Here is a 24,927-nt window from a genome sequence, read left to right on the forward strand (position 1 = left end):
ACAGTCCCTATGCATATATTAACTACGTATTCAAAATTATACCATATATATATAACATATATCTTATCGTTTTCCTTAGCGTTTGTGCATTTTCATATTTAAATTATTGGCATTTGTGGCAAGATGTTATAAAAATGTGTTTTTTAATTTAAAAAAAAATGTATAATATGTATCCCTGCACCGCCAATCAAGCGCCATAACACATGCATGCACTTTGGAGACCTTGATTTCCTAGCTAGCTTTCATGTCTTCCACATGCATGGAAGGATTAAATGACCGAATTAGTCACGGCCAACACATGCATGCATGTGTTAAATTTGGGTCACATTATTAGCCAAAAAAATTATAAATGTTAAGTGTTACAATTTGATTGTAGTCTTAAATTTGTGATTTAGGTTTTAAATATAAATACATTAGTTTCAAAATGTGAACATTTAAATCTTAGCTGTTTGGAAAAATTTTTGTTTGGTTATAGATAATTTTACACCAATTATGATGTTTATGACAAAAAATGGTGTCACTTAATTTAAATTACAATGAGAGAATCATAAATTTAAATGATTTATAATGAATGATGCATAATTAAGTTACCATTGTTGGTATATATAATATTAATTAAGTTTTATATTATGAACGAAGCATAATATTTTCATATTATTGATTTTATATTCAAATTTTGAGAAGGATGGTAAGGAATCAAAGATGAGGAATGAGCTACAAAGGAATTTTTACATGGATCGAAAATACCACATGAGATTTACTATCAGTCAATCATGTTTTTATTGTGTCAGTATTTTTCTTATAGGTAAAACCCAATTATAGAAAAATATGAGTCCTACTTATACAAAATGTGAGTGAAAGTAGGTCTCATTAGTTATTCTCGAAAGAAATTAAGACTTGCAAAACAAAAGGATTAGATTGCATCAAAGTAGGGGTGACAAAACGGGTTAACGGGCCAGGTTCGGGCAGGTCATAAATGGGTCGGAGTTAGATAGGTTCGGGTTTGGGTTGACCTGTTTATTAACGGGTGACTATTATGTAAATCCAAACCCGCCCGTTTAATAAATGGGTCATAAATGAGTCACCCGTTTAAAAAATATAATTTATTTATTTTAGATTTTTTAAAAAAATTTCATATAAAATGACATTTAAAAAAAGAAATACTCCTTCATTTCATTTTTAAACGGGTAATAAATGGGCCGCCCGACAAGTGTCCCAACCCAAACCCACTTAATAAACGGGTCAGGTCCGGATTGACCTGTTTATAAGCGCATCAACTTGTATTAAATTCAAACCCGGTTTGAACGGATAGGTCACGGGTCACCCGTCAGATTTCAACCCGTTTTGCCACCTCTACGGCAAAGGCTGAGATTAAGGCATGAACCAACCCGCTCTCTTGGGACGAGGTGCACACTTTTATAGTTTTAGTGTAGTGTAATAGTTTTAATTTACAATATTGCCTACCACTAAACACATCAGCTGCATACAAGTATTAAGTAGATAATATAATTACAAAACGAGTGACAAAACGGGTTAACGGGTCAAGTTTGAGCAGGTCATAAATGGGTCGGGGTTAGATAGGTTCGGGTTTGGGTTGACCTGTTTATTAACGGGTGACCATTATGTAAATCCAAACCCGCCCGTTTAATAAATGGGTCATAAATGAGTCACCCGTTTAAAAAATATAATTTATTTATTTTAATTTTTTAAAAAAAAATTCATATAAAATGACATTTAAAAAAAAAATACTCCATTTTATTTTTAAACGGGTAATAAATAGGCCACTCGGCGGGTGTCCCAACCCGAACCCACCTAACCCGTTTAATAAAGGGGTTGGGTCCAGATTGACCTGTTTATAAGCGCATCAACTTGTATTAAATCCAAACCCGATTTGAACGGACAGGTCACAGGCCACCCGTCAGATTTCAACCCGTTTTGCCACCTCTACGGCAAAGGCTGAGATTAAGGCATGAACCAACCCGCTCTCTTGGGACGAGGTGCACACTTTTATAGTTTTAGTGTAGTGTAATAGTTTTAATTTACAGTATTGCCTACCACTAAACACTTCAGCTGCATACAAGTATTAAGTACATAATATAATTACATAATTATTAGAACACTCTTTTATACACATATGCACATCAAAGTTGAAGGAGTGAGGATTTTTATTAATACTCTACTAACTCCGAGAAAAGGGTATTTGTAGGTAAATGGATAGTTCAAAATGAATTCACAAATAAATTTTTTTGGCCAATAAAAATTATAATTGTAGACCGTTCATTTCCAATTTTTTTTTTTTTTTTCATCTTATAGATATGCTAACCTTTTTTCATTTCCAATATAAAGAAAAGCAAAATTTTAAACCAATGCATGTATATAATATATAATTATTAGAAATGAAATGATTGAAACATTTACATGTGTGCATAACTAAATTATAGTCCCTACCACTCTGTTCTAGGTTATAAGAATTGAATTTTGAGGTAAATAATTAATATTGGACCTTTTAAATTTAGATTTTTAGTATTAAATGGACAGCCTTAATATAAAGTTATGGGACATGTTTGAAAAATAATCATCAATTTATTATCTTTTGCCTTATTAAAGAAATTATCTCGTTTAATATTTATTGAATCCTTCAATATAGAATTAACCAATAAATATAATATAGTTTTAAGTGTTCCAAAACTAAACGTCAATTTATTATCACTTGATTTTGAAGAAAACTACCTTTTGATATACTTAATAAATCCTATAATACAGTGTTACCCAATAAATATAAAATAGTTTTATAATAATAAAAACTAATGTCACGTTTACAAATACAATTTAAAAAAAAAAAAATGGAGCAAGGGAAAGGGAACATGCCCATAGGGGCCACGCCACGGCTAGGGTTATGCCGGCGGCCACCTCGTGACCATGTTTCTGAGCCGTTGCTCTTTTAGCGTTGTCCCTATATTTTTTATCCTATCAAATTTCACTACTTTTCATGATGATTCTTTTTGACCGTTGGACCTTCAAAACCATTACGCCGGTTTTTAAACGGACAAAACCAGGTCCTACTGCCAGATGGATTCCAGTGGCCCAATAAGCAGCTTCCTCAATTCCTAAAATACCCTTCACAGCACCACTCCTAACGGCTAGTTTCTAGCCCCCCTGCTCCATAAATACCAGGGGCTTCTTATCAGCCGTTCCATCAACCACCAGTATTCAGTCATTCACCACAGCCTCTCTCTCTCTCTCTCTCTCTCTCTCTCTCTCTCCGTAGATTGCAAGGGGCTTGCACCAGTTAAGTTTTCTTCAATGGCTTTTTCTGCATTTAGCATTCTTTCATCTTCTCTAGTGCTCCTTCACCTCCTCAGCTTATCGGAAGCTAGAAATTTCGTGGTGGGAGGCAATCCAAGAGCTTGGACGCAGATCTCCGAGACCCAGTCACAATCTCTCAACAAGTGGGCTGAAACTAATCGCTTTCACATCGGTGACACTCTGGGTAATTCAACTGACACCCTCGTCCTCAATCTGGACATTTCTTTCTATCTTTCCCTCTCTGACTCGTTTTGATCTTTGTTTTCTCTTGCAGAGTGGAGCAAAAATGATTCAGTTGTGCAAGTAAGCCACAAGGATTACATCGGCTGCAACACTTCCAGCCCGATTGCAGACTACAAGGATGGCAACACCACAGTGAAGCTCGACCATTCAGGACCCTACTTCTTCATCGGTGCAACCCAACAGCTCTGCAAGAATGGCCAGAAGCTGATTGTGGTGGTAATGTCGGAAAGACACGGGAGTTACACTGGCCTTTCTCCCGCAGCTTCTCCACTGGCAGAGCCTCAAGCCCCAGCAGTCGCACCCACCAGCGGAGCTGCAAGCTTCCGCAGTGGTGTGGTGGTGGCTTTAATGGGGATTTTGGCTTGGGGCTTTCTTTGATGTGGGCTTTAAGGGGGTTTTTGGCTTGGCTCTGGGTTTTCTTTTGGGGTTTGATTTTTTCATTTGATTATGTTGATGTTTTTATGGGATATTTGAGCAAATGGGGGAAATCTGGATTTTCCTTCTAGGGAGGGAGTGTTATGTTTTGGGGTTTATATGTTGGATGTTAATGGCTTACAGTAAATACATTTCTTCATTCATTAAGCTGGTCTTTCCTTCTCTCAACTTTTTTTAGTTAATATTTTTTATTTCTTTCTTTATATCATCTTATCTAACAAAATGCTTTCCCGGCCCAACTTGCATAAAAGATGAAAGACAAAGGGTTTTTAGAATACGTGATGTTCTGCCATAAACATGAATATTTGTGACATTAAAAGAAAGAAAAAGAAAATCTGAACTCAAAATACAGGAAATTTTATGGGTAAATTTGCGAAATGATAGTTTTTTCCAAAAAGATTTTGTACAAATTTCCCACGCGTCACTTTGATTCCTCGTTAAGGCCCTGTGGGGGAGGCATTCCTAAGCTTTGGGCAAGATTGTTCATCCTCTCCTTCATAGCCTGCCAACATTATAACACATTTTTAAGAGAGAACACAAACATCGAGATGGTTAGGGGAAAAGGTGGTTACGATTCTTCACCTGGACGCTCTTCTGGTGTGCATCCTGGTAAGCGTCAGTTACCAAAAGAGAGAGTTTCTGCATGGTAAAAATGTAGAACATTAGACGTTTGAATCTCTTGGATATGTTTCGAGTCCACGTGACAAGAAGAACAAATAACTAAAACACAAGTTTCTTCTTACAGGCTTACAAAAAACATGTCATCATTTCATGTCAGGCTTACAAAAAACAAGTCATCATTTCATGAAGATCCTTGGCTACATTTCTAAAAAGCAAGGAAAACTCACTGCAAGACGCAAGAATTGATTGAACAAAAACGAATTCCAAGCATCAGCAAAATTTCAGTTGTCTGGATCCATTGTTGCGCAATGGACCACGTGTAACCTTTTTAGTTGCTGATTCAAGTTGTAGTGGGCAAAAGAATTGAAAGCCTTAATTTTCTATGCTCCTTACATTTGCTTTTTGGAGCTGTGTGGGTAAGGACAAAGAAAGCCACAAAATCCTCTTCTACCACAAATTAACCAAGTCACAGGACTGACGGGAAGTCTTTGATATATTGGCAAGCATTAATAAAAGAAATTTAGGAATAATTGCAACAATAAATTAAACAAAGTTTGGGATTTGTTTGGATCATTAAGATTATGGTTATAAGAATGTACCAACAGGGAAACTAGTGAATCAAACACCACACACTTTTATTTTTTTATTGAAAAAAAAAATTCTAATGCAACTTCAATCTTTTAAATTTGGCAAGCACTGCAGTTGCAGTTGAATATTCCTAAGATAGGGCTAATGCAGAAATTGGTTTAAACCAACCAAACTAAAGATTATGGTTATGGTTATGGTTAAGATTACGGTTATAAGAATGTACCAATAGGGAAACTAGTGAATCAAACACCGCACACTTTTATTTTTTTATTGAAAAAAAAATATTCTAATGCAACTTCAATCTTTTAAATTTGGCAAGCACTGCAGTTGCAGTTGAATATTCCTAAGATAGGGCTAATGCAGAAGTTAGTTTGAACCAACCAAACTAAAATAACAGTGTCTAATCAGTTTGCTTCTGAACCTGGAATGGAACGGATTGGTTTGGCTCATTTTTAGGTACCGAATCATATGGATTTTGGTTTTCATTGCCAGTCAAAAACCCAATCCGATCAAAAATCAGACTTTCTTTTGCAAAAGAACCTGGAAATATACCCCAGGGCCAGGCTCCAGATGCCCAGGCCCAGGTCAAGCTCAGAGTTTGGGTTAGCTTACAGGTGAACAAATTATATTATATTTGCTCGCTTTCTGTGTCCTGCCCTTCCTCGGCATCACTTAGGATACCTACTTGCCTCTGCACCGTCCTTCCTCCTTCAATCCTCAAAATCAACGAATCAATGCCCAAAATGCAACAGCTCCTCACTCCTCAGCCCCTTGGCATGGAGATCTTCTGCTCCTTTGGTCCTTCCTCAGTCCCCTACTGCCTTCCTTGGTGTTGGTCTTGCATCCAACACTCAGACACTTCACCCAACATTCTGCATGCAGCATTACAGGCTTGCAGGTTGAAGATGTGCGGCATTGAAGGGCTGCCAGAACAATATGGCACTCGCAGCATGCAGAGGCAGCAGAGCAATATCAGTCGGTTCCGTTTGCGGCGCAGCTGAACAGAATTGTTTGGCCAGTGCAGCAGTCAGCTTCCAAAGCTAATTGGTTCAGTTCAGTTCTCAATCTCACAAAACCAAAAAAATTTGACCCTCCATTTTTTCCCCCAACCTGTCTGAACCGACCAATTGCACATCCCTAGCATAAGAGCCATATTTTCCCCGCATACAATACATGGAAAATGATATTTCTCCTTCAAGTTATTCTGAGACAAGTCAAGACGATTCCCATTGAAAAAGAAAGAGACAATTTTCATGAATTAGACACCACCATAAGCCATTCAACAACCACAATAACAGAATCATTAGGATTTGGACATGGATGATTCCAAGTGTTGCATCAATGAGCATCTACCATACCAATGATCAATTGGGATAAATCTCCTATGTAACACTGTCCACATTCTACCATCATGGTGAATCTGGACCATCACTATCAAAACTTTCAGATGGAAGAGGGACTATCAAGAGACTTTTTCTCCCTCCTCAAGGCTCAACTTTCCTTTTGTGGTGAAGAACCTAACACTCGTTTGGGCAAGTACTTCTACCTGCATAGATCTTTTGTTCATATGTGATTAGTTTGTCAACCAGCTTCAGAAATGAAGTTACAATAATCCCGATCCAGGTTGGCATTTCTTTGTCTCTTTATCATGAATTCTGTTTACTTCTCTGTATTACTGAATCATATACCTGGTACTACTCATTCTACAGATCTCCTGAACACACATAATTTATTAAAACTCTTTTGAGTAAATATGGTTTCATCGTCACTGAGTGATACAGGGTCAGCATCAAGGGTCTGCAGCCATGTGGAGAAATTAGAAGAAATTGAAGAGAGGAAAGAAGGGAAGGAGAGGATAGAAGAAATACAAGGGAGAATCACATGTTCACTTCAAATTCAAATTCAACAACCAACTTCTACATGGATTTCGCATGCTATTTATAAGAAAGTCTCTAATACATGAAATTACAAATTTGCCCCTAGAACTGGACGAAATTACAAACATACCCCTAAAAGTACAAATATTACAATCAAGCCCCCAAGCACGGATAATTATATTCTAATTAAACTAAACACACAATTAACTAATAATTAAACGCAACAATCCCTTGATTCAATTCTACTGAATTATTCTCCAAAAAGGATCTTCCCATGGTCTTGCATCTTGTCCTACATCAAATAATGATGCAAGGGCAACATCAAGGATTAGCAGCCATGGGAGAGATTAGCAGAAATTGAAGAGAGGAAGAAAGAGGGAGAGGAGAGGAGAGGAGAGGTGATACAAGAGGGAATAACACTATCAGTCCAATTCAAATTCATCAACCAACTTCTACATGGCTTTCATACACTGTTTATAAGAAAGCCTCTAATACATGAAATTACACATTTACCCCTAAAACTAGACGAAATCACAAACATATACCTAAAATAAAAGAATATTACAATCAAGCCCCCAAGTACACATATCCTTCTGAATTATTCTCCAAAAAGGATCTTCCCATGATCTTGCTTCTAGGACTCTTCAAAAGCCGGCGCTAGATTGATACAAGAAACCATGTTCTATTGGCAGCACCATAGGCTTGGGTTGAGAATTAGCATTAATGAACATACTGGGGACGACAGACATAACAATAGGAATGTTAGAGAGACTTTGAATCTCTTCAAACACGCGCATTTCCTTGCTCATAGTGTCTTCAAGTTGTGTAACTGCAGCTGATTTTTTGTGCTGGTTGATTGGTAGAGCGATGTGATGAAAAAAGCACAGGAAGCCTGGGATTTTGCAAGGCCAGTGGCTGGGGAGTTTATCCCCAGAACATGGGGCCACACAGCTGGTCAGATGGTGATGAAGGTTCGAGGGGAAAGGTTTCAGGGGTTTTTGTTTTCAATGGGATGGATGGTGTTGCAGGATGGTCTCTGGATAGTGTGTTCGAAGAATTGGGACATTACAGGAATTTTTGAAAAAAAAGTTCAGAACTTGTTTCTCAGTTTTTTTTCCTTCTTTGTCCCCCACTGAAATTTCAGAAAAGAGAATAAGAAAATCAGAATCAGGAATAGGAACAGAACAGAGAAGACAGGGCATAGAAATACAGGAGAACAAAATTGAGGAGAACGGAATGGGAAATAAAGAAAATTCGATACAGACAGAATCGAGGAGATAGAAAGAGATTTGAAGGAGAATGATAGAATGAAGAACAGAGTACAGAAGAGAGAAAGAACAGAAATCAGAGGCAGAAACAAAGAGAGTGAGAATGAAAAAAGAGAAGAGGTGAACAAGAAGAGTGAAAGGGGAAGATGGGGGAATCAAAATGGAAGAATGGAGATCTGGTTAAGCTCTGATACCAAATGATGCAGGGGCGGTATCAACGATCTGGGTGAGAAATAAAGAGAATTAGATACAGACAGAATAGAGAAGAGATAGAAACAGAATTGAAGAAGAAGAAGAAGAAGAAGAAGAAGAAGAAGCAAGAAGGAAAGAGATTTGCAGAACAGCACTGAGAATGGAACAGGGTATAGAAGAGAGAGAGAACAGAAATCAGAGGCAGAAACAGAGAGAGGGAGGATGAAAAATGAGAAAAGGGGAAGAAGAAGAAGAGTGAAAGGGAAGATGGGGGAATTGAAATGGAAGAATGGAGATCATTGTTAAGGTCTGATACCAAATGATGAAGGGGCAGCATCAAGGTTCTGCAGGCATGGGGAGATATTACAAGAAATTTAAGATGAAGGGAGGGGAAGAGAATGTTCACTTCAAATTCAAATTCAACAACCAACTTCTACATGGCTTTCATACACTAATTATAAGAAAGCCTCTAATACATGAAATTACACATTCACCCCTAAAACTAAATGAAATTACATAACCCTAAAACATGCAAATATTACAATCAAGTCCCCAAGTAAACATAATCCTACACTAACTGAACTAAACACACATTAACTACGAACTAAACCCAACAATCCCTCGACTTAATTCGTCTGAATTATTCTCCAAAAAGGATCTTCCCACGGTCTTGATTCTTGTCCTACATCAAGAAGTTACTCAAAGGGTTGGCATAGCCTCTCCCAATGGTTTCTCTAGTTAAGTAAATCAGGTGTCATTTTTTTATTTTTTTACGACAATCAAGTGACATCTGGGTAATTGAAATGGATATGCAAAAGGTTAAGATTGATTTAGGCATCTAAAAGAAAGAAAATTTTCATTTTAAGCATGCAAAATAATTCTAAAAAAATGCACAGAAAGAAATGAGGTGCATTAAAACAAATATGTATCTTTAAAAGACAAAAAAGAGGGAAGCTGACAAAAAAATTATGTCCACATACTTCAGCTCCCAGTTCCATTGCAGCCTCAGTTATCTCAATGCGCATAGGTTGCTGGTTACCAGAAAGCGTTGCCTAGAAATTTAAAAAAGATGGTGAAGAGATTTAAGAATAACAATAAAGTTAAAGCCTAATAAAAATAGATGTAAGGAGACTGGTGCTTGCAAAGTCACAAAACCAGGCATTTGCATGATTAAATAGAGCATCTAATAGGGGACTTGTCCATTGTTATTTATTCAATGGGATTTTTTTTAAGGAAAAAAAGTGTGAAAGCAATAGAAAAATACAAATTGAAACCATCATAAAAAGTTAGAGCCATCACATAAGTGACGACTCTGGATCGTTTGGAATCACTTATAGAAAAGCACTTGTCTAGAAAAAGTTTATCTAAAAAAGTACTTGTCTAAAAGTAGTATGAGATTACTTATTATAAGTACTTTTTCAAGTACTTTTTTCAAAAAAAAAATCATAAAATACTTATTTTCCTAAAAAGACATAGTTTGAAAAAGTACTTTTTTTTCAAATAAGTACTTATTTAAGTGTAAACCAAACACTACTTATAGACATAAGTACTTATAAAAACTATTTTTTCTGAAAAAGTGCTTATTTTTTAAGATGTTCCAAAGGGAGCTCAAACAATAGTGAATGATGTCATTTCTCAATTTTTTAAAATGTTCTAAATGTCAGCCAGAAAATGCAGAACAAAATCCTTAAAACTCCCTGCACACTCATACAGGTCATCTTATAAATTGAGATCAAAATAAAGTGAGCAACTCATACCTTTATTAGCTCCCCTTCGCAGTAACCTTCGAATTCTGCTCTGTGAAAGGAAACAATAAAGATCAAGATAAGACATCCATCCTACTAGCAAAAGAAACATAAATGCAAATAATAACAGCTCCAATAAATGATACATACGAAGCAAGTTCTTTCTGAACACGTACTGCCTCAACTTGAACTACCATTTGGGCCTTCTTAACAGTTTCATAGAGATTTTGCATGTTACCTAATATTCCTGCCTGTATTCAAGTTGCATGACAGTAAAGTCATTGCAAAGATGTGGATATGTTAACTTAGAAGTCCTAGAAGACCCACGTAAGTTGATAGTGGCAGGCATCAAATAAGTAAGGCATTATGCACTTCCCTAACTATGAAAAAAAAAAATGATATATAAAAATCATCAATCTAAAATAAGCAAATAAACTTCAGATTATGAGCCACAAAAAATCTAATCAGATTATTAGACAGTAATTATTTTCCAACCTCTAATTATCAATATGCTTGGAAATATTTAGGAGTCAACTGAACAGGGTAAATGTGTCACATGCAGTTGGAACTTATGATGGACCAGCCAAGTCAAGCCATTATGAGTGTAAGACAGCATTCACCGTGCAATCATATGTGTCACGAGCTAAGCTTGTTCAGGGCATTATGCTTGCCTGTGACCGCTTATCTCGTGTGCTTGGGATGGGTTTCCATCATGTAAATACTAGTGTAGGGTTATTTTCTGCTCTTAGTGTCTTTGTACGCCAAATAAGGCAGTATGACTCCTCAATCAAACAACCAAGTACATGGTCGCTGTATTCACCTTTGCCTGTTCTGTGGCCATCTTCACAACGCGAAAGTACTGCTCCACATCAAACAATAAGTTTTCTAACTCCTTGGCATCTCGGGCACCCCCATACGTCCTGGTACCTTGGTCTTGCTAACTCCCAGAGTGTTGGAGTTCCCCAAAGTAAGGACCATTAGATTCACCTTTGCATCCAGATCAGCCATCCGCGACTGCAAAGTTTCAACTGTGTCACAAAAGTCCTTTGACATGTCGCCTATCATACCTGCTTGATGTTTTTGTGATCCCATCACTTCATCAACAAGTTCTCTCATCTGGGCCACCTCCGCGGCCATAGTGTTGGTTGTTGTCTCAACCTGTGCTTCCAGCACGTTGATCCTCTCAACATTATTTGGTGCCATGGTCACTTACCAAAGCTTTCCAAATCCAACAACGAAGGTAATCAAATTCACATAGCAACTCAACCTTGGGTTCTCACCAAGTGTCACCGACTTAGCTTTGATACCAAATGTTACGGTCCGACTATTTTCACACCCTTGTGAAGGGCCGTGCGGTGCTAGCTAAAGCACTCTTGCTTAACTAGTCAGACTATCGTTTACCAACATTCATCCACGAAGCACTTTCATTAACATTCATTCAAATAGCAGCGGAAACAGTAATCAATTTCATGAAAGCCGTGGCAAGCAAGCAGTAAACATTGAAGCAAATGTAATTCATTAACAACACCTCCGTTGACATGGTGTGTTTAGCGAGGGAGGTAAGTAGGCTAAACATGTCGACATATTCACCTTTGCCTGTTCTGTGGTGATGCCAAACTGTGGTGGCGTACCAAGTACCAAGAGATTGAAAATGGAAGCTGTGTAATCAATAGTTGGGCAAACTTGAAGAGAGAGCTCAAGGCCCAATTCTTTCCTGAAAATGTTGAGTATAATGCAAGGAGAAAACTGAGATATCTCAAGCATACGGGGTCGATCAGGGAATATGTGAAACAATTTTCTGCTTTAATGTTGGATATTCGGGATATGTCGGAGAAGGACAAGTTGTTCTATTTTCTAGAGGGGATGAAACCATGGGCATGAACTGAACTTCATAGGCAAAGGGTTCAAGACTTGTCAACTGCACAAGCGGCTGCAGAACGCTTGACTGACTACGCTGGTGATGATACCGCTTCGTCCAAACGGTTTGGCAAAGAGGGAAACAGTGGAAAGTCTTTCAAGAAAGGCAAACCCAAGAGTGGGGGAGCCGACACTAAATCATCAACCTCAAAGGAAGTTTCTTCATCTCAAGGGTTCAACACACCCAATGGAAAGGGGAAGAGTAAAATTTCGTGCTACTTGTGTGGTGGATCTCACAAAGTGAGTGAGTGTCAACACAAGGGAGTACTCAATGCCTTACAAGCTTCTACTTCAGGAAAAGGGGTGGAAAGCGAGGAGGAAGAGGATCATGCCCCAAGGGTGGGTTCAGTGCGGCTGGTGAGCACATTGGAAAAGCAAGCAAAAACACCGAAAGTTACACGAGTAAAAGGGTTAATGTTTTTGGACTTGAGGATCAATGGGAAGAGTATCCGCACTATGGTGGATACGGGGGCTACTCATAATTTTGTTTCGCAATTGGAAGCATGGAGACTCAACTTATCCTTAGAGAAGGATACAGGACGCATGAAAGCAGTTAACTCTGTAGCCCAGCCTACTCTGGGAGTAGCCAAACAAGTGGCTGTAAAGCTTAAACAGTGGGAAGGTCATGCGAATTTCACAGCCGTGCCATTGGATGACTTTCCAGTCATTCTAGGAATGGAGTTCCTAAGGGGGGTGGGGGCAGTGTTGATGCCTTCGGCTGGTTCCCTATGTTTGATGGGAGATCACTCGTGCATGGGGCAAGTCATTGCAATGAAAGGAGACGACGGGAAGTCTCTTTCAGCCATACAACTCAATGAAGGATTGGGTCAGGGTGAGCAGACACGTCTAACCATAGTGATAGTAGACAAAGTAGTAGACAAGAGTTGGAGCCTACGACCATCCAAGCAGTGTTGGATGAGTACAAGGAGGTGTTGCCGGATAAGCCGCCTCACAATTTGCCTTCACGATAGACTGTGGAGCATGAGATCAAGTTGTTATCAGGAGTGAAACCACCTGCTAAAGGGCCATGTCAGATTGCGCCTCGCGAGATAGTAGAGTTGGGGAAACAGCTTGATGAATTGGAAGCGGGAGGTGTTCGCCCTTCCAAAACACCATTGGGAGCATCGGTGTTGTTTCATAGGAAACATGAGGAGCAACAACAAAAGGTGTTTGACGGGCTGAGGGGAAATAGTCTGTATGTGAAGAAAGGGAAGGTCTCTTTCGCTCAGAGGAGCAACAAATTCCTTGGTCATGTGGTTGAACAAGGTCGTATCCGGAGGGGTATGGAAAAGGTAAGGATGATTCAAGAACGGAAGATCCCCACGACAGTGAAGGAGTTGCGTTCCTTTCTTGGCCTTACTAAATACTGCAAGAAGTTCGTTGAGGGGTATTCGCGGAGAATGACTCCAATGACGGGACTACTGAGGAGGTATTATTGGCCGCACACACGGCATGTTGTGGTTGATTATACCAAAACTTGTCTCACTTGCCAACAAGACAAGGAGGAGCGGAAGAAGTATGGTACTTTCATGGCCGCACCAAAGTACTGTTCGGCAAAGGAGATGACACAATTGTTCCTTGTGACTATTGTGAAACATTGGGGTGTTCCCCAAGTTATTATTTGTGACCGAGATTTAATGTTCACTAATAACTTCTTGACAGGATTTTTCAGGATATTCAGGTCACATCTTGGCATCTCTTCGAGTTATCACCGATAGACAGACGGACAGATGAAGAGATTCAGAGAGCTACTAGAGGAGTACTTGTGCCATTGTGTCAACGACAACCAGAAGAATGGCGAGCAACTACTTGATGTGGCTCCGTTCTGTGGCAACGCCCAAAGGCGCTCAACAACCAACAAAAGCCCTCTTGAGCTTGTTACAGGCCAGCTGCCGCTGTTACCTCACACAGTGGGCGAGCCGTACAGACGAAAGAGTCCCAAGGTGTACATCTTCACCAGAGAATGGAAACAGAATGCAGAGTTTGCCCAAGCTAATCTGGAGAAAGCTTCTAAGCAGATGAAGAAGTGGGCAGATCAAGGGAGAAGACCGCAGTTTCATGTTAGCTATCTCAAGTCGTTCAACGCCAACACCAATGACCTGAGCAGAAGTCAGTTCAATAGAGCAGAGTTGAAGATAGTGCAACCTAACAGACATGAAGTTGAAGAGATCCTTGCAGATAGAAAGCTCATATCCTCCAGGAAGAAGCGGCAGAAGTTCCTAGTGAAGTGGAAATGCCTTGATGACAAAGAAATCAGCTGGATTTCTGCGGAAGATATGCAACCATTCGTGGACAAAGTTCAAGTGTACCTACCGCCAAAGTCTACGGGGACGTCGACCGCAAAAGTAGGGGAGAATGTCACGAGTTAAGCTTGTTCAGGGTATTATGCTTGCCTGTGACCGCTTATCTCATGTGCTTGGGATGGGTTTCCATATGTAAATACAAGTGTAGGGTTATTTTCTGCTAGTAGTATCTTTGTATGCCAAATAAGGCAGTACGACTCCTCGGTCACTTTGATGTTTCCTAGTGTCAAGATGATAATTACATAAAAACCTCTTTAGGGGAGGGTGAGTGTTCATCAGTCATTGTAACACTCACTAGCTATTGTCAATATGTATAGCCTACTTGCCTCCCTCGCTAAACACACCATGTCAACAGAGGTGTTGTTAATGAATAACGTTTGCTTCAATGTTTACTACTTGCTTGCCACGACTTTCATGAATTGATTACTGTTTCCGCTGCTATTTGAATGAATGTTAATGAAAATACTTCATGGATGAATGTTGGTAAACGATAGGCTGGCTAGTTAAGCAAGAGTGCTTTAGCTAGCGCCGCACGGCCCTTCACAAGGGTGTGAAAATAGTCGAACCGTGACAATATGGTATATGCACATTTAAAGAATAGATATGCCATCTAATTTCAAAAATAGCATGTATGATTGTACGGCTTGAAAAAGGGAAGTGCAAATCATTGTGCAATCACCTATAACCAACCCATCAAACCTTGTCCATGCTCCTCATTACAATAAACCTGTTACTAAATGTAGATTCCATGAAGTTTTTCACTAACTTGAGTACTAAAATGTCTGAACTAATTGAAGTCAACTGTTAAAACCTTGCACGAGAAGAAGTTGATGTTTTAGTTTCAAATATCCCCAAATATCTAAGCATTTTATTTTATTTTTTTTAAACAAAAATCTACTTCCATGAATGCAAAAAACTAAGCAAAGACAAGGTCAATATGATTGCTTTTAAAAGCAAACAATATTGAAGATGCTAAAAAATGACTTACAAGTATATAGGCTTTCAACTACAAGGAATCCCATCTCCTACATTTAATTATTGCATCCTTTTCACTCCAAAATACTATTCCATTTCTACCCAAGCCACCACAATGTTTATCAACATGTGATTTATTTATATTAAAGAATTCAATGAATCTTTAAGCTAGTAGTCATTTTCAATATCAAACTTCATCTTGTAAACCAAATAATAGTTGAACTCTCTCATTTTTTTAATTAATGGAGCTAAAAAATATTCCTTGCTAGACAAGAGAATGAAAAGTCATAAAATATGTCCTAGAAGAGCACCCACTCTAGTAGATTCATAAATGAATACAAAAATGATGGGGTCATCATAATCCATTTGATAGTGACAAATCAATATGAGTTCTGAAAAGGAATCTGAGGATTTAACCTATGTTAGTATATGGGCATCCGCATTGTTTCCAACTCACTACTAGGACGAGGCAACTGAAACTTAAAATAGCTAAAGAATTCAATTGTATTATAGTAAGGTTATGGCATCCACATGCCAAGCCCATCTATGTCATTTGCTTGAGGCTTGGAAATGGGAGGAGTATGTCGTTGAATCCCACATCAATTATATGAGGGACTTATAGTGAGTTTCTATACAAGTTTGATACTTCATCAAATGGCTAGAGCTTTTTGGGTTGAACCTCACGCATGTGGCCCATTATCTATGGACTTGCAAAAAAATCCACATGGCATTTGAGCATGGTTGCCAGGAAGTCCATCCCTCAATTGTCTATTTTATCATTTCACATGCACGCTTATATAAGAGGATGAAGACCACATCTGAGCGAAAGTGTAAGGCTTGATATATATTTTGGCATATAAAGTGCACAACTTAAGCTTTTAGGTCAAATGAAGATTTTAACACTTGCAACACAAGTTTCTTCCCAGTTTTAAAATTTAAGTTGGCATTCACTAATCCACTACCCTAGATACCCTTGATCAATGAACAGTTGCCTAAGGTCAACTAGAATATTAACTTGCCAAAAGTTAAAAAGAATATTACTTCACAGTTTTGGAATCCAAATTTTCCTTAGTGTTATCATTTTCATCCATCCATCCAAAAAACTAGCATTTGAGGTGTGTGACTAAATTTTCCAGTATATTGAGTCATGGCTTCAAAGCATTCACCATATGGAATTGTTTAGTCTCCATGTTTCTAGGGGAAATTTGGTAATGCTACTGGATTATAGAGACAGGAGATGCCTAATGAGGAGTTCTCCACTCTAGTAGACACCAAGTAAATTATTTTAGTAATCCCAAACTGCGTTCTGTATTTTAAAGAAGTAGAAGAAAATAAATTGTACAACATTGCAAGGAAAAGCTCGATGTTGAAATCAAGAAGAGGGAAGCCTCTGCTAAATTAAAGTTCTAGGTTCGCTAGAAATTACTAATTAGTGGTGTCTAGCAAGAGTGCAATGTTGGCAAGTTTGTCATAGATCTACTCACATATGTGACTCTAAATCTCCAACAACAACTAAGATTACGTTTCGTTTGAAGAATAGCTATTCATAGGAATAAATTGAAATACAATGAAAATTTTAAGAATAGAGTTAATAGTTATTTCTATTTATTCCTTATTATTCCATCCAACATGGAATGTGAGAGGAATAGACATTCCCATGGTGAAACTTAGGCATAGTTTTATTCCATGTCTATTCTTTATTATGGATTCATCAAAAGTTTTATACTGTCATTTGTTTATGAAAATAACATTTTTTTAATACAAACTATCAAAATTTTCTATTATAACTACTTTGTTCCTAGCAATAGGCATCCCGCAAAGTGAACAAAATTTAAGGCATTAGCCCTTGTTGAAGAAGTACAAGTTGCCCAAACATCAACAAAGAGGAGTCTATCATAGCAAAAGCCATCACTCTGAATAGCATGTCTAGCTGCATCTTGACAAAGGCCTAGCAAAAAATTGGAAAGGGTTCGAGATATAAACAAACACAATCAAATCCAATTCGTTCTTAAATATTGCAGATAACGCTCTGTTTTATCTTAATTATAAATTAATGTCAATTTAGCTTGCGTATGTGTTAATTAATTTTAAGTTGGCATTCACACTAATCAATTTACCCTAGCTGTACTTGATAATGACAATTGTATAAGTTCAATTAGAATATTAATAGTTTTGGGATCCCAATATTTTAAGGTTGTGTTTGGGAGTGCATGGATTTCAAGCCTTGGATTGGATTTGTAGAGTTTGGATGAACTTCAATATAATTCTGCATGGCATTTTATGCAAATCTAAACAAGTTCCAATTCATGGTTCGAGTACCAAACTTCCAAAAAAAAGGGTGAGTGCTATATTTTTGGTCCACTCAAAAAACTAACAGTTTGAGATGTTTGACTAAAATATGACTCAATATTTGAGTCATGGTCTCATTGTCTCAAAGCATTCACCATATGGCATTAGTTAGTCGTAATGTCTTGGGAAAATTTGGTAATGCTACTCGATTGTGGAGACTGAAAATGCCTAAAGCTAAGTTACTCTTGTGGAGATCAAGCAAATTGTTATGGGAATCTCAAAATGAGCATTGTATTGCAAACATATGGAAGAAAACAAATCGTACAACATTGTGAGGAAATAGCTCGAATGCTCAATCTTGCATTTTTCTACCCATTTTTATACTATTAACGCAGAGGAGGGAAGCGTTTCACAAATTAAAGTTCTGGGTTCATTAGAATCTAGTGGTGCCTCAGAAGAATGTATGGAGGGGATTTAGTCCTAGATATACTCACATATATAACTCTAACAACACTAAGGCATTAACCCTTGTTGAAAGAATATAACTTATGTTGGGGTCAAATAATAGTCCATAACAGAGGTCATCACCATGAACATTGTGTTTAGCAGCATGACAAAACAGGTCGAGCAAAAACTTGGAATGTGTTAAAGACCTTGGCAAACAGATCCAATCCCAATTCGTTCTCAAATACTGTCGAGCGTTGACCTAGCTTTCTGTTTTACATTAATTATAAACTAATCTCGATTGTACTTGCAATGATTTAATATTAATTGCTTACTAACCATCCCAACTTTATCTGATAATCATTGCAAGGGGCATTGCTGATGCATTGTCAATTACAAATTCATTATGCCATCTTTGTGATATAGCCAGTTAGTTTTATTAATTCCCATCATTTAACCATTCAGACAAAAAATCAAACATCTGTGCAACACTACAAGGAATTTTTTTTTTTTTCACAAACAAAGAATTGTGTTCGAAGAAAAAATAATATGCAACAAAAAAGGAAAATGAAACAAGGAGAACTAGAAATCCTCCTACAAAAGAAAACCAGCTACAACATCTCAGATAAACAAAAAATAACTCAATGAAGCAGAGCCGACCAATGCTGCTGTTAGTCTTCAAGAGAAACATGACGAAAGAAAACACTTCCTGGTAACCGAAAAAAATGCAAGATAAATCACTCTACACCAATGCAAATTGTTAGTAAGACTCTAGCGTTTCTCTCCAACCAAACACACCATATAATAGCCATAACAGTGCACTGTGACAAAGCTTTCCTATCCTTTCCCTCGCCAAACCTTCAAAACATTTAGTATAAAAATCCTTCAACATGTATGGGCAAACCTAGTTTTTAGACACCAAAAAATTTATTCCAAACAGCCAAAGTGAAGGGGCAGTGAAGAAACAAATCTGAGCAAGTCTCCCTGCTCCCCAAACAAAAGACACAAACATCAGGTGACAGGACCTTAGTAGGTCTTCTTTTTTGAAGCAAGTCATTGATGTTGATTTTCTCAAGTATTAGGTCCAAATAAAAGATTTTATTTTTTTAGGGAATTTTAGCTTTCCAAATCAAAGAGTACAAGGCAAAAGGAGCCGAAATAGAGTCATGAGCCAAATAAGGGGGGAAAAAAGGGCTTGCAAGTGAAAAGGATTTAACCTCCATACCCTTATATTAGTCCCCTGATGAACGTGAAAAGAATTGAGCAAATCGGTCAAGAGGACCAACTCATTAATCTCTCTCCGTAAGATTTCTTCCAAAATGGAAATCCCAAGAACACCCATCCTCTTGCACACGGAAAAAAGGCAGAAATTGGGGTATCATGAAGATCTACTATCCAAATGAGCTGAGCATATGCAAGAACCAAAGGCACCTCCCCCACCCAAAGGTCCTTCCGAAAATGAATTCCTTTCGCATTACCCACTTTATCAAATGGACATAAGGGAAAAAAATGATACATCTGAGAAATAAACTATCAAAGACTTTAAGAAGTAATATTAACTCCTACTTTGGCATCCCACCCATTTTTGTAGCAACTGCAAATTATCTTATGCTAAAGAGACTTAGGTTCTAAAGGAAAAATCCATAACCATTTCCCTGTGGAAGAGATGCTTTTGAACACCAAATACCCGGACCCAATCCTTCCTCTGTTTTAGATCTACTCAGTCTCCCAACCTACAAGATGGTCTCTACCCTGCTCACCACCACTTGACTACAACAAATTCCTCCTCAGCTTCTCAAGCCTCTGCCCTACTCTCACAGGATTCTAAAGAGGGAAAGATACTACAACGGGATGGAGAATAGACAACCGTTGATACAAGTAATGCAACACCCCAAAATGAATAACGCTCCTGTCCATCCATCCAATCTCCTAGCCATACTCTCAAAAATTGGGTCCCAAAATGTGTCCACAATGGGTTACCTCCTAAGGGGGCACCCAAGTATGTGGTAGGCCCACTCATAACCACACAGCCTCCGAAAAAGGATCTATATTTTAATACCTATATCCACCATGCCCTGTTAGAAAAGTTAATTTTCAACCCCGGAACTTTCGTAAACACCTGCAAGATGTTCGTCATATTAAAGAAGCAACCCAAATTCCTTGAAAGAAAAAAGGACTCTATCATTTGTGAATCCAAGATGTAATATGATAAAATCCTCTTAGCCTAACCGTCCACCATACCTGTATCAACTCCTGTATCAATCATCCTACTTACAGCATCAACCACAATAGTAAAAGAAATAAGGAGAAAGGGGATCTCCTTGTCTAAGACCCCTAGACACATGAAACCAAGAGTTAGCCTCACTATTTACCAAGATTGAAAAAACCACAGAATAAAAATACCCCCAAATCCATTTCCCCCACCTCAAATCAAAACTTTTTCTATCCATTACCTTTTCCAAGAAAATCCAGCTCACTCAATCATAAGCTTTCTAAGAGTCCAATTTCAACACTGGACCTCTGTTTTCTTCAAACTACATCTTCCAACACCTCATTTGCTATCAAGGCTGCATCTAGAATCTGCCTATCACCTGTCAAAACTCTTACCTATAAAAGCGATTTGACTAAGAGAAATTATATCCTCCACTATTGTAGCCAATCTTTTGGATAACATTGCAAGGATTGGGGCCCACTAAGCATAGGACCAGTTGTGGGAGACGTTTCAGGATTCCTAATTAATCATGGGTTTTGGATGACATAGTGAGGTTTTGATTGGGGAGCCTGAATTGGAGTCCGTTAAAGAAGGCTCGGCCCCTTAACTTTTTCTTAGCAGGCTCAACAATTTGTCAATTGTCATCTATCATCAGCAACAATTGTCCTATCTTGTCCTTTCTCTAATCTTTTCCAAATTAGCCAGATGACACCAGTGGATTATGAAGAACTCTTCTATCATTAGTCAAAACCCTGCATCACCTCCTATCATAGGATGAAGTCATGCTCAACACTATAAATACCTCCGTTCCTTATCTCATGTGGAAGCTTTCCCATAATTTTCACTTGAGACTTTCGACACCCAAAGCTTCTACCCATAGAAACCTTAAACCCTCGATATCACCCTTCCAACTGTATTCCCAAGGACACCATTTGTAAGGATATCATGCTCACATTAACCAACATCCCTCCACATGCCACCTGACACTTGAGCTCCTAAGGTTTTCCTAATTCTTTCTTTGTAACATTGGTGTTTTAAACAGTAGCATCACATCATCTAGACTCACCTATCCTAGTCTGACTTTGCATCTACACTATATGTGAGGTGCCTTGTCAGTTTTACAGTATTTTCCTTTTGTCTTTCAAACAAAATTTACCTTACCAAGGGAAAAAAACATGAGTTTTGTGCAAGGCATATAAAGCTCTTTGTAAAATTGAATTGTGAAATACATCAAGAGAACAAAATTTTCATAATTGACTTGAAGTAGTAGAAGCAACTATTTCTTCACTTATTAACAAATGATGCCCATGACATATAAGGACAACATGGTGGTTTTAATATGAAAAACAAGATGGCCTCAACAAAAGTCAAGTCAATATCCAACACAATATTTAACTAATATAATTCAATTAGGAGAGATAATTAGTCGAACCTTTTGGGTCGTATTGTCACTTTTTTCATTATTGTCTTTTTTCCCTCCAAACAAACCATTAACACAAAGAGATCTTCGAGTCTTCTCAACCTTACTGCTAGACCACGATAAAACTGGAGGATAAACTGGATTTGCATATGGGCTTAACTTACCTGTAAGTAGCACAAGAAACTAAGTTCATATAATAGTCTGAGATCAGGCAAAACTTCTTTGCAAAAAAATAAAACAATAATTATCATAAATTTTTCCTCAAAAAAAGCATTTAATCATATTATCTCATAAAGTTTGGAAACACATGGAAGAAGCATATTATATGAACTTGGTTGGACTGATGAACAACAATAACAGCAATAGATACCATTTCTCATTTAAATAATGTTAAAAAATAAAAAACAAGTTGCAGTATTAATCCCAGAGAATAAGTGAACTGAACAATATCTCTTAATTGATTTTTCACTCAAAACAAGATTTTCATGGGTTTTGAAACCAGGTTGGTTTGACTTCCTCAAATGGTCTCATCCATTTGGCTTCTCTTTTGTTATATCGGTGGGGGGGGGGGGGGGGGGGAGAGGAGTCAAGTAGATGAACCCTAAATCCAAAAGAAATTAACAAACCCCTATAAAGAAGATAAATAGACAAAACATGAGCATGTTTGGTTCAGGAAGGAAGGTATGCCCCCATGGCATCACTTTCCTAGGGATGTGATGCCTATGAGTCAAATCCTGTGAATTTTGAATACCAGTGTTGGGTACACAAAAGATGGAGCTCTCATGGATCTGGTGCGACATGCATAACAGCAAATTAATCATCTCGTGGTGCAATACAGGATTAAATTTGAAAAAAATAATAATAATTTCAGCCTAAGGATAACATCTCAGATTCCTGGGTATCCAACATTATCAGGTGTTTAGGATGCTACAATGAACCAAGCACAGGCATCCCATATGCGAGTCCCATTCCTGGGAAATGAGGTACATTCCATGTACCAAACATGGCCTATATGGTTAACATATGGAAACCAATATAAGCAAACTCAGTTATTAATTTCAGAAGTACTCTCCTAAGCAACCAGAACATTAGCTCAGAATTACTTCGGCGCAAAATTTCTATTAATTCCAGCAGAACCCCCTATTCCAGATGCACAAAGCAAATTCGGTTATTAATTTCAGAAGTACTCTCCTAAGCAAAAAGAACATTAGCTCAGAATTACTTCCACGCAAAATTTCAATTAATTCCAGCAGAACCCCCTATTCCAGATGCACATGCTTCCTCTAGTTGAGACCCAATTTTAAAACACAACAACACAAAGCAAACAATGTCTGAAAGTTCGAACCAAATGGTGAAAGAAAAACTCTATTGGATAAACAAAATAACATGCAAAAATCCATCCATCCATCCATCCATGAGAGAGAGAGAGAGCTTACAGAAGGAGATTGAAGAGGATGCGGGAAATTGGTGGGGATTGAGGGGCAGAGTGCAGGAAAGAATAGGGATTAGAGAACTTGTGGACGCCATTTTTGGGATTGGAGTCTCGCACGTAGCTTCTTAGATAGGCAGAGAGCTCTCTCTCTCTCTCTCTCTCTCTCTCTCTGCGAGTGAAAAGGAGGAGAAGGAGAGAGGTTTGGGTAAATTGAACTGCACGACTGGTCTGACAGAATCATTTGCTCACTCTCGGTGGTGACATAAAAACGAGAACAAATAAAATATTTCCTAAACTAGGATGAGAACACCAAGCACGTGACCCTCGCGCCTTCCCTCTGACCTCCCGCTTCCTATTTTTACTTTTTTTCTTTTAGTAGTGAAGTTGAAATAAAATAAATACATAAATACAAAATAGCTTAAAGGAAATGACATTAACACATGATGTTAACCTTTTTTGAATTTTGGTAAGAAAAAAAAAAGATAATGATTTCTCTTGACTTTTTAAAAATATAATAAATCTTAATTGAGATCTCAAAATTTTCACAAATCTGACTTGAAATTTATCAAATCTTGAGATGGCAAGACAGGTTGTAAACGGATAAGGGTTAAACGGATTCGAGTTTAAATTGATCCGTTTACTAACAAGTGACAAACATAAACAAAAACTCGTATGTTTAATAAACGGATCGTATACGAGTACCCATTAAGAAGTCATTTAAAAATATAATTTATTTATTTTTTTGCTTTTTTATAAAATGACATTTTTTATTAAAAAAATAACACTCTTTTATTTTATTTATTAATATCTTAACAAAAAAACATAAAATGTAGAAAATAATACATCTCTTTAATTAATATTTTTTAAAATTTAATATATATATATATATATATATATATTTATATCAAATTAAAAGGGTCACCTGGTAGGTACCCAATTAAAACTTGCCTAAACAATTTATTAAACAGGTTGGATTCAGATTGACTCGTTTATAAATGAGTTACCTTCTACTAAATTTGAACTCGATTTAAACGGGCGGGTCATGGGTCACCAACTGGCCTCCGACCCGTTTTGCCACCCCCACACAAACCTATTCTTGTATTTTGAAAAAAAAAAAAAAAGATAAGATTTTTTAAAGGAGGTTTGTGTTTTTTTTTTTTTTTTTGACAAATTTTAAGAGAGGTCTGTGACATTTTTGAAACTTATGGGAGATCTATAATATTTATTTAGATATCTAGAAAAGTCTTTATCTTTTTACTAAAACTCAGAGGAGGTAAATGTCTTTTGTCCAATAAAAACAAAAATTGCTCTATCTTCTAAAGTTTCAATCTCACAACTATTCTCACATTTGATGTTTAAAACACTTGTAAAGTTATAATCTTTCATGTATTTATCTTTTGTCAAAATTACTAGAAGTTTTGCATCTTTTTTGTCAAACCTCATAAGGGGTTTGTGTAATTTTTAAAATCTTAAAGAGATCCACTTCTTTCCATCAAACTTTAGAGAAAATTCATAAAATTTTTAAAATCTGAAATGAAGTTCACATATTTTCACTAGAGGTTGGTATATTTGGTTTTTGTTTTTTTTATGTTAAGCAATTTTTTTAGGGGGATGGGGAGAGTGCTTTTGTTGTATTGTATTAGATTTGCTATGAAAATTT

General features: G+C 37.4%; 2 protein-coding genes across 2 annotated transcripts; one reads left to right on the top strand and one right to left on the bottom strand.

Moving 5' to 3' along the window:
- Window positions 1-3,198: 3,198 nt before the first annotated feature.
- LOC131150426 (early nodulin-like protein 13) lies at window positions 3,199-4,131 on the top strand. Its single transcript, XM_058101131.1, has 2 exons — window positions 3,199-3,490; window positions 3,581-4,131. Exons 1-2 carry the CDS (start codon window positions 3,304-3,306, stop codon window positions 3,925-3,927), a joined length of 534 nt encoding a protein of 177 aa, XP_057957114.1. The 5' UTR covers window positions 3,199-3,303; the 3' UTR covers window positions 3,928-4,131.
- A 119-nt stretch (window positions 4,132-4,250) lies between these two features.
- On the bottom strand, window positions 4,251-23,614 carry LOC131150425 (nucleoid-associated protein At4g30620, chloroplastic-like). The gene is made up of 7 exons (XM_058101130.1): window positions 23,272-23,614; window positions 21,848-21,999; window positions 10,426-10,526; window positions 10,288-10,327; window positions 9,511-9,582; window positions 4,567-4,623; window positions 4,251-4,486 (listed from the first exon to the last, which is right to left on the bottom strand). Exons 1-7 carry the CDS (start codon window positions 23,360-23,362, stop codon window positions 4,406-4,408), a joined length of 594 nt encoding a protein of 197 aa, XP_057957113.1. The 5' UTR covers window positions 23,363-23,614; the 3' UTR covers window positions 4,251-4,405.
- Between the last annotated feature and the right edge of the window lie 1,313 nt (window positions 23,615-24,927).

Source organism: Malania oleifera, chromosome 3 (genome assembly GCF_029873635.1).
Source record: "Malania oleifera isolate guangnan ecotype guangnan chromosome 3, ASM2987363v1, whole genome shotgun sequence".
In the NCBI taxonomy this organism is placed as follows: domain Eukaryota; kingdom Viridiplantae; phylum Streptophyta; class Magnoliopsida; order Santalales; family Ximeniaceae; genus Malania; species Malania oleifera.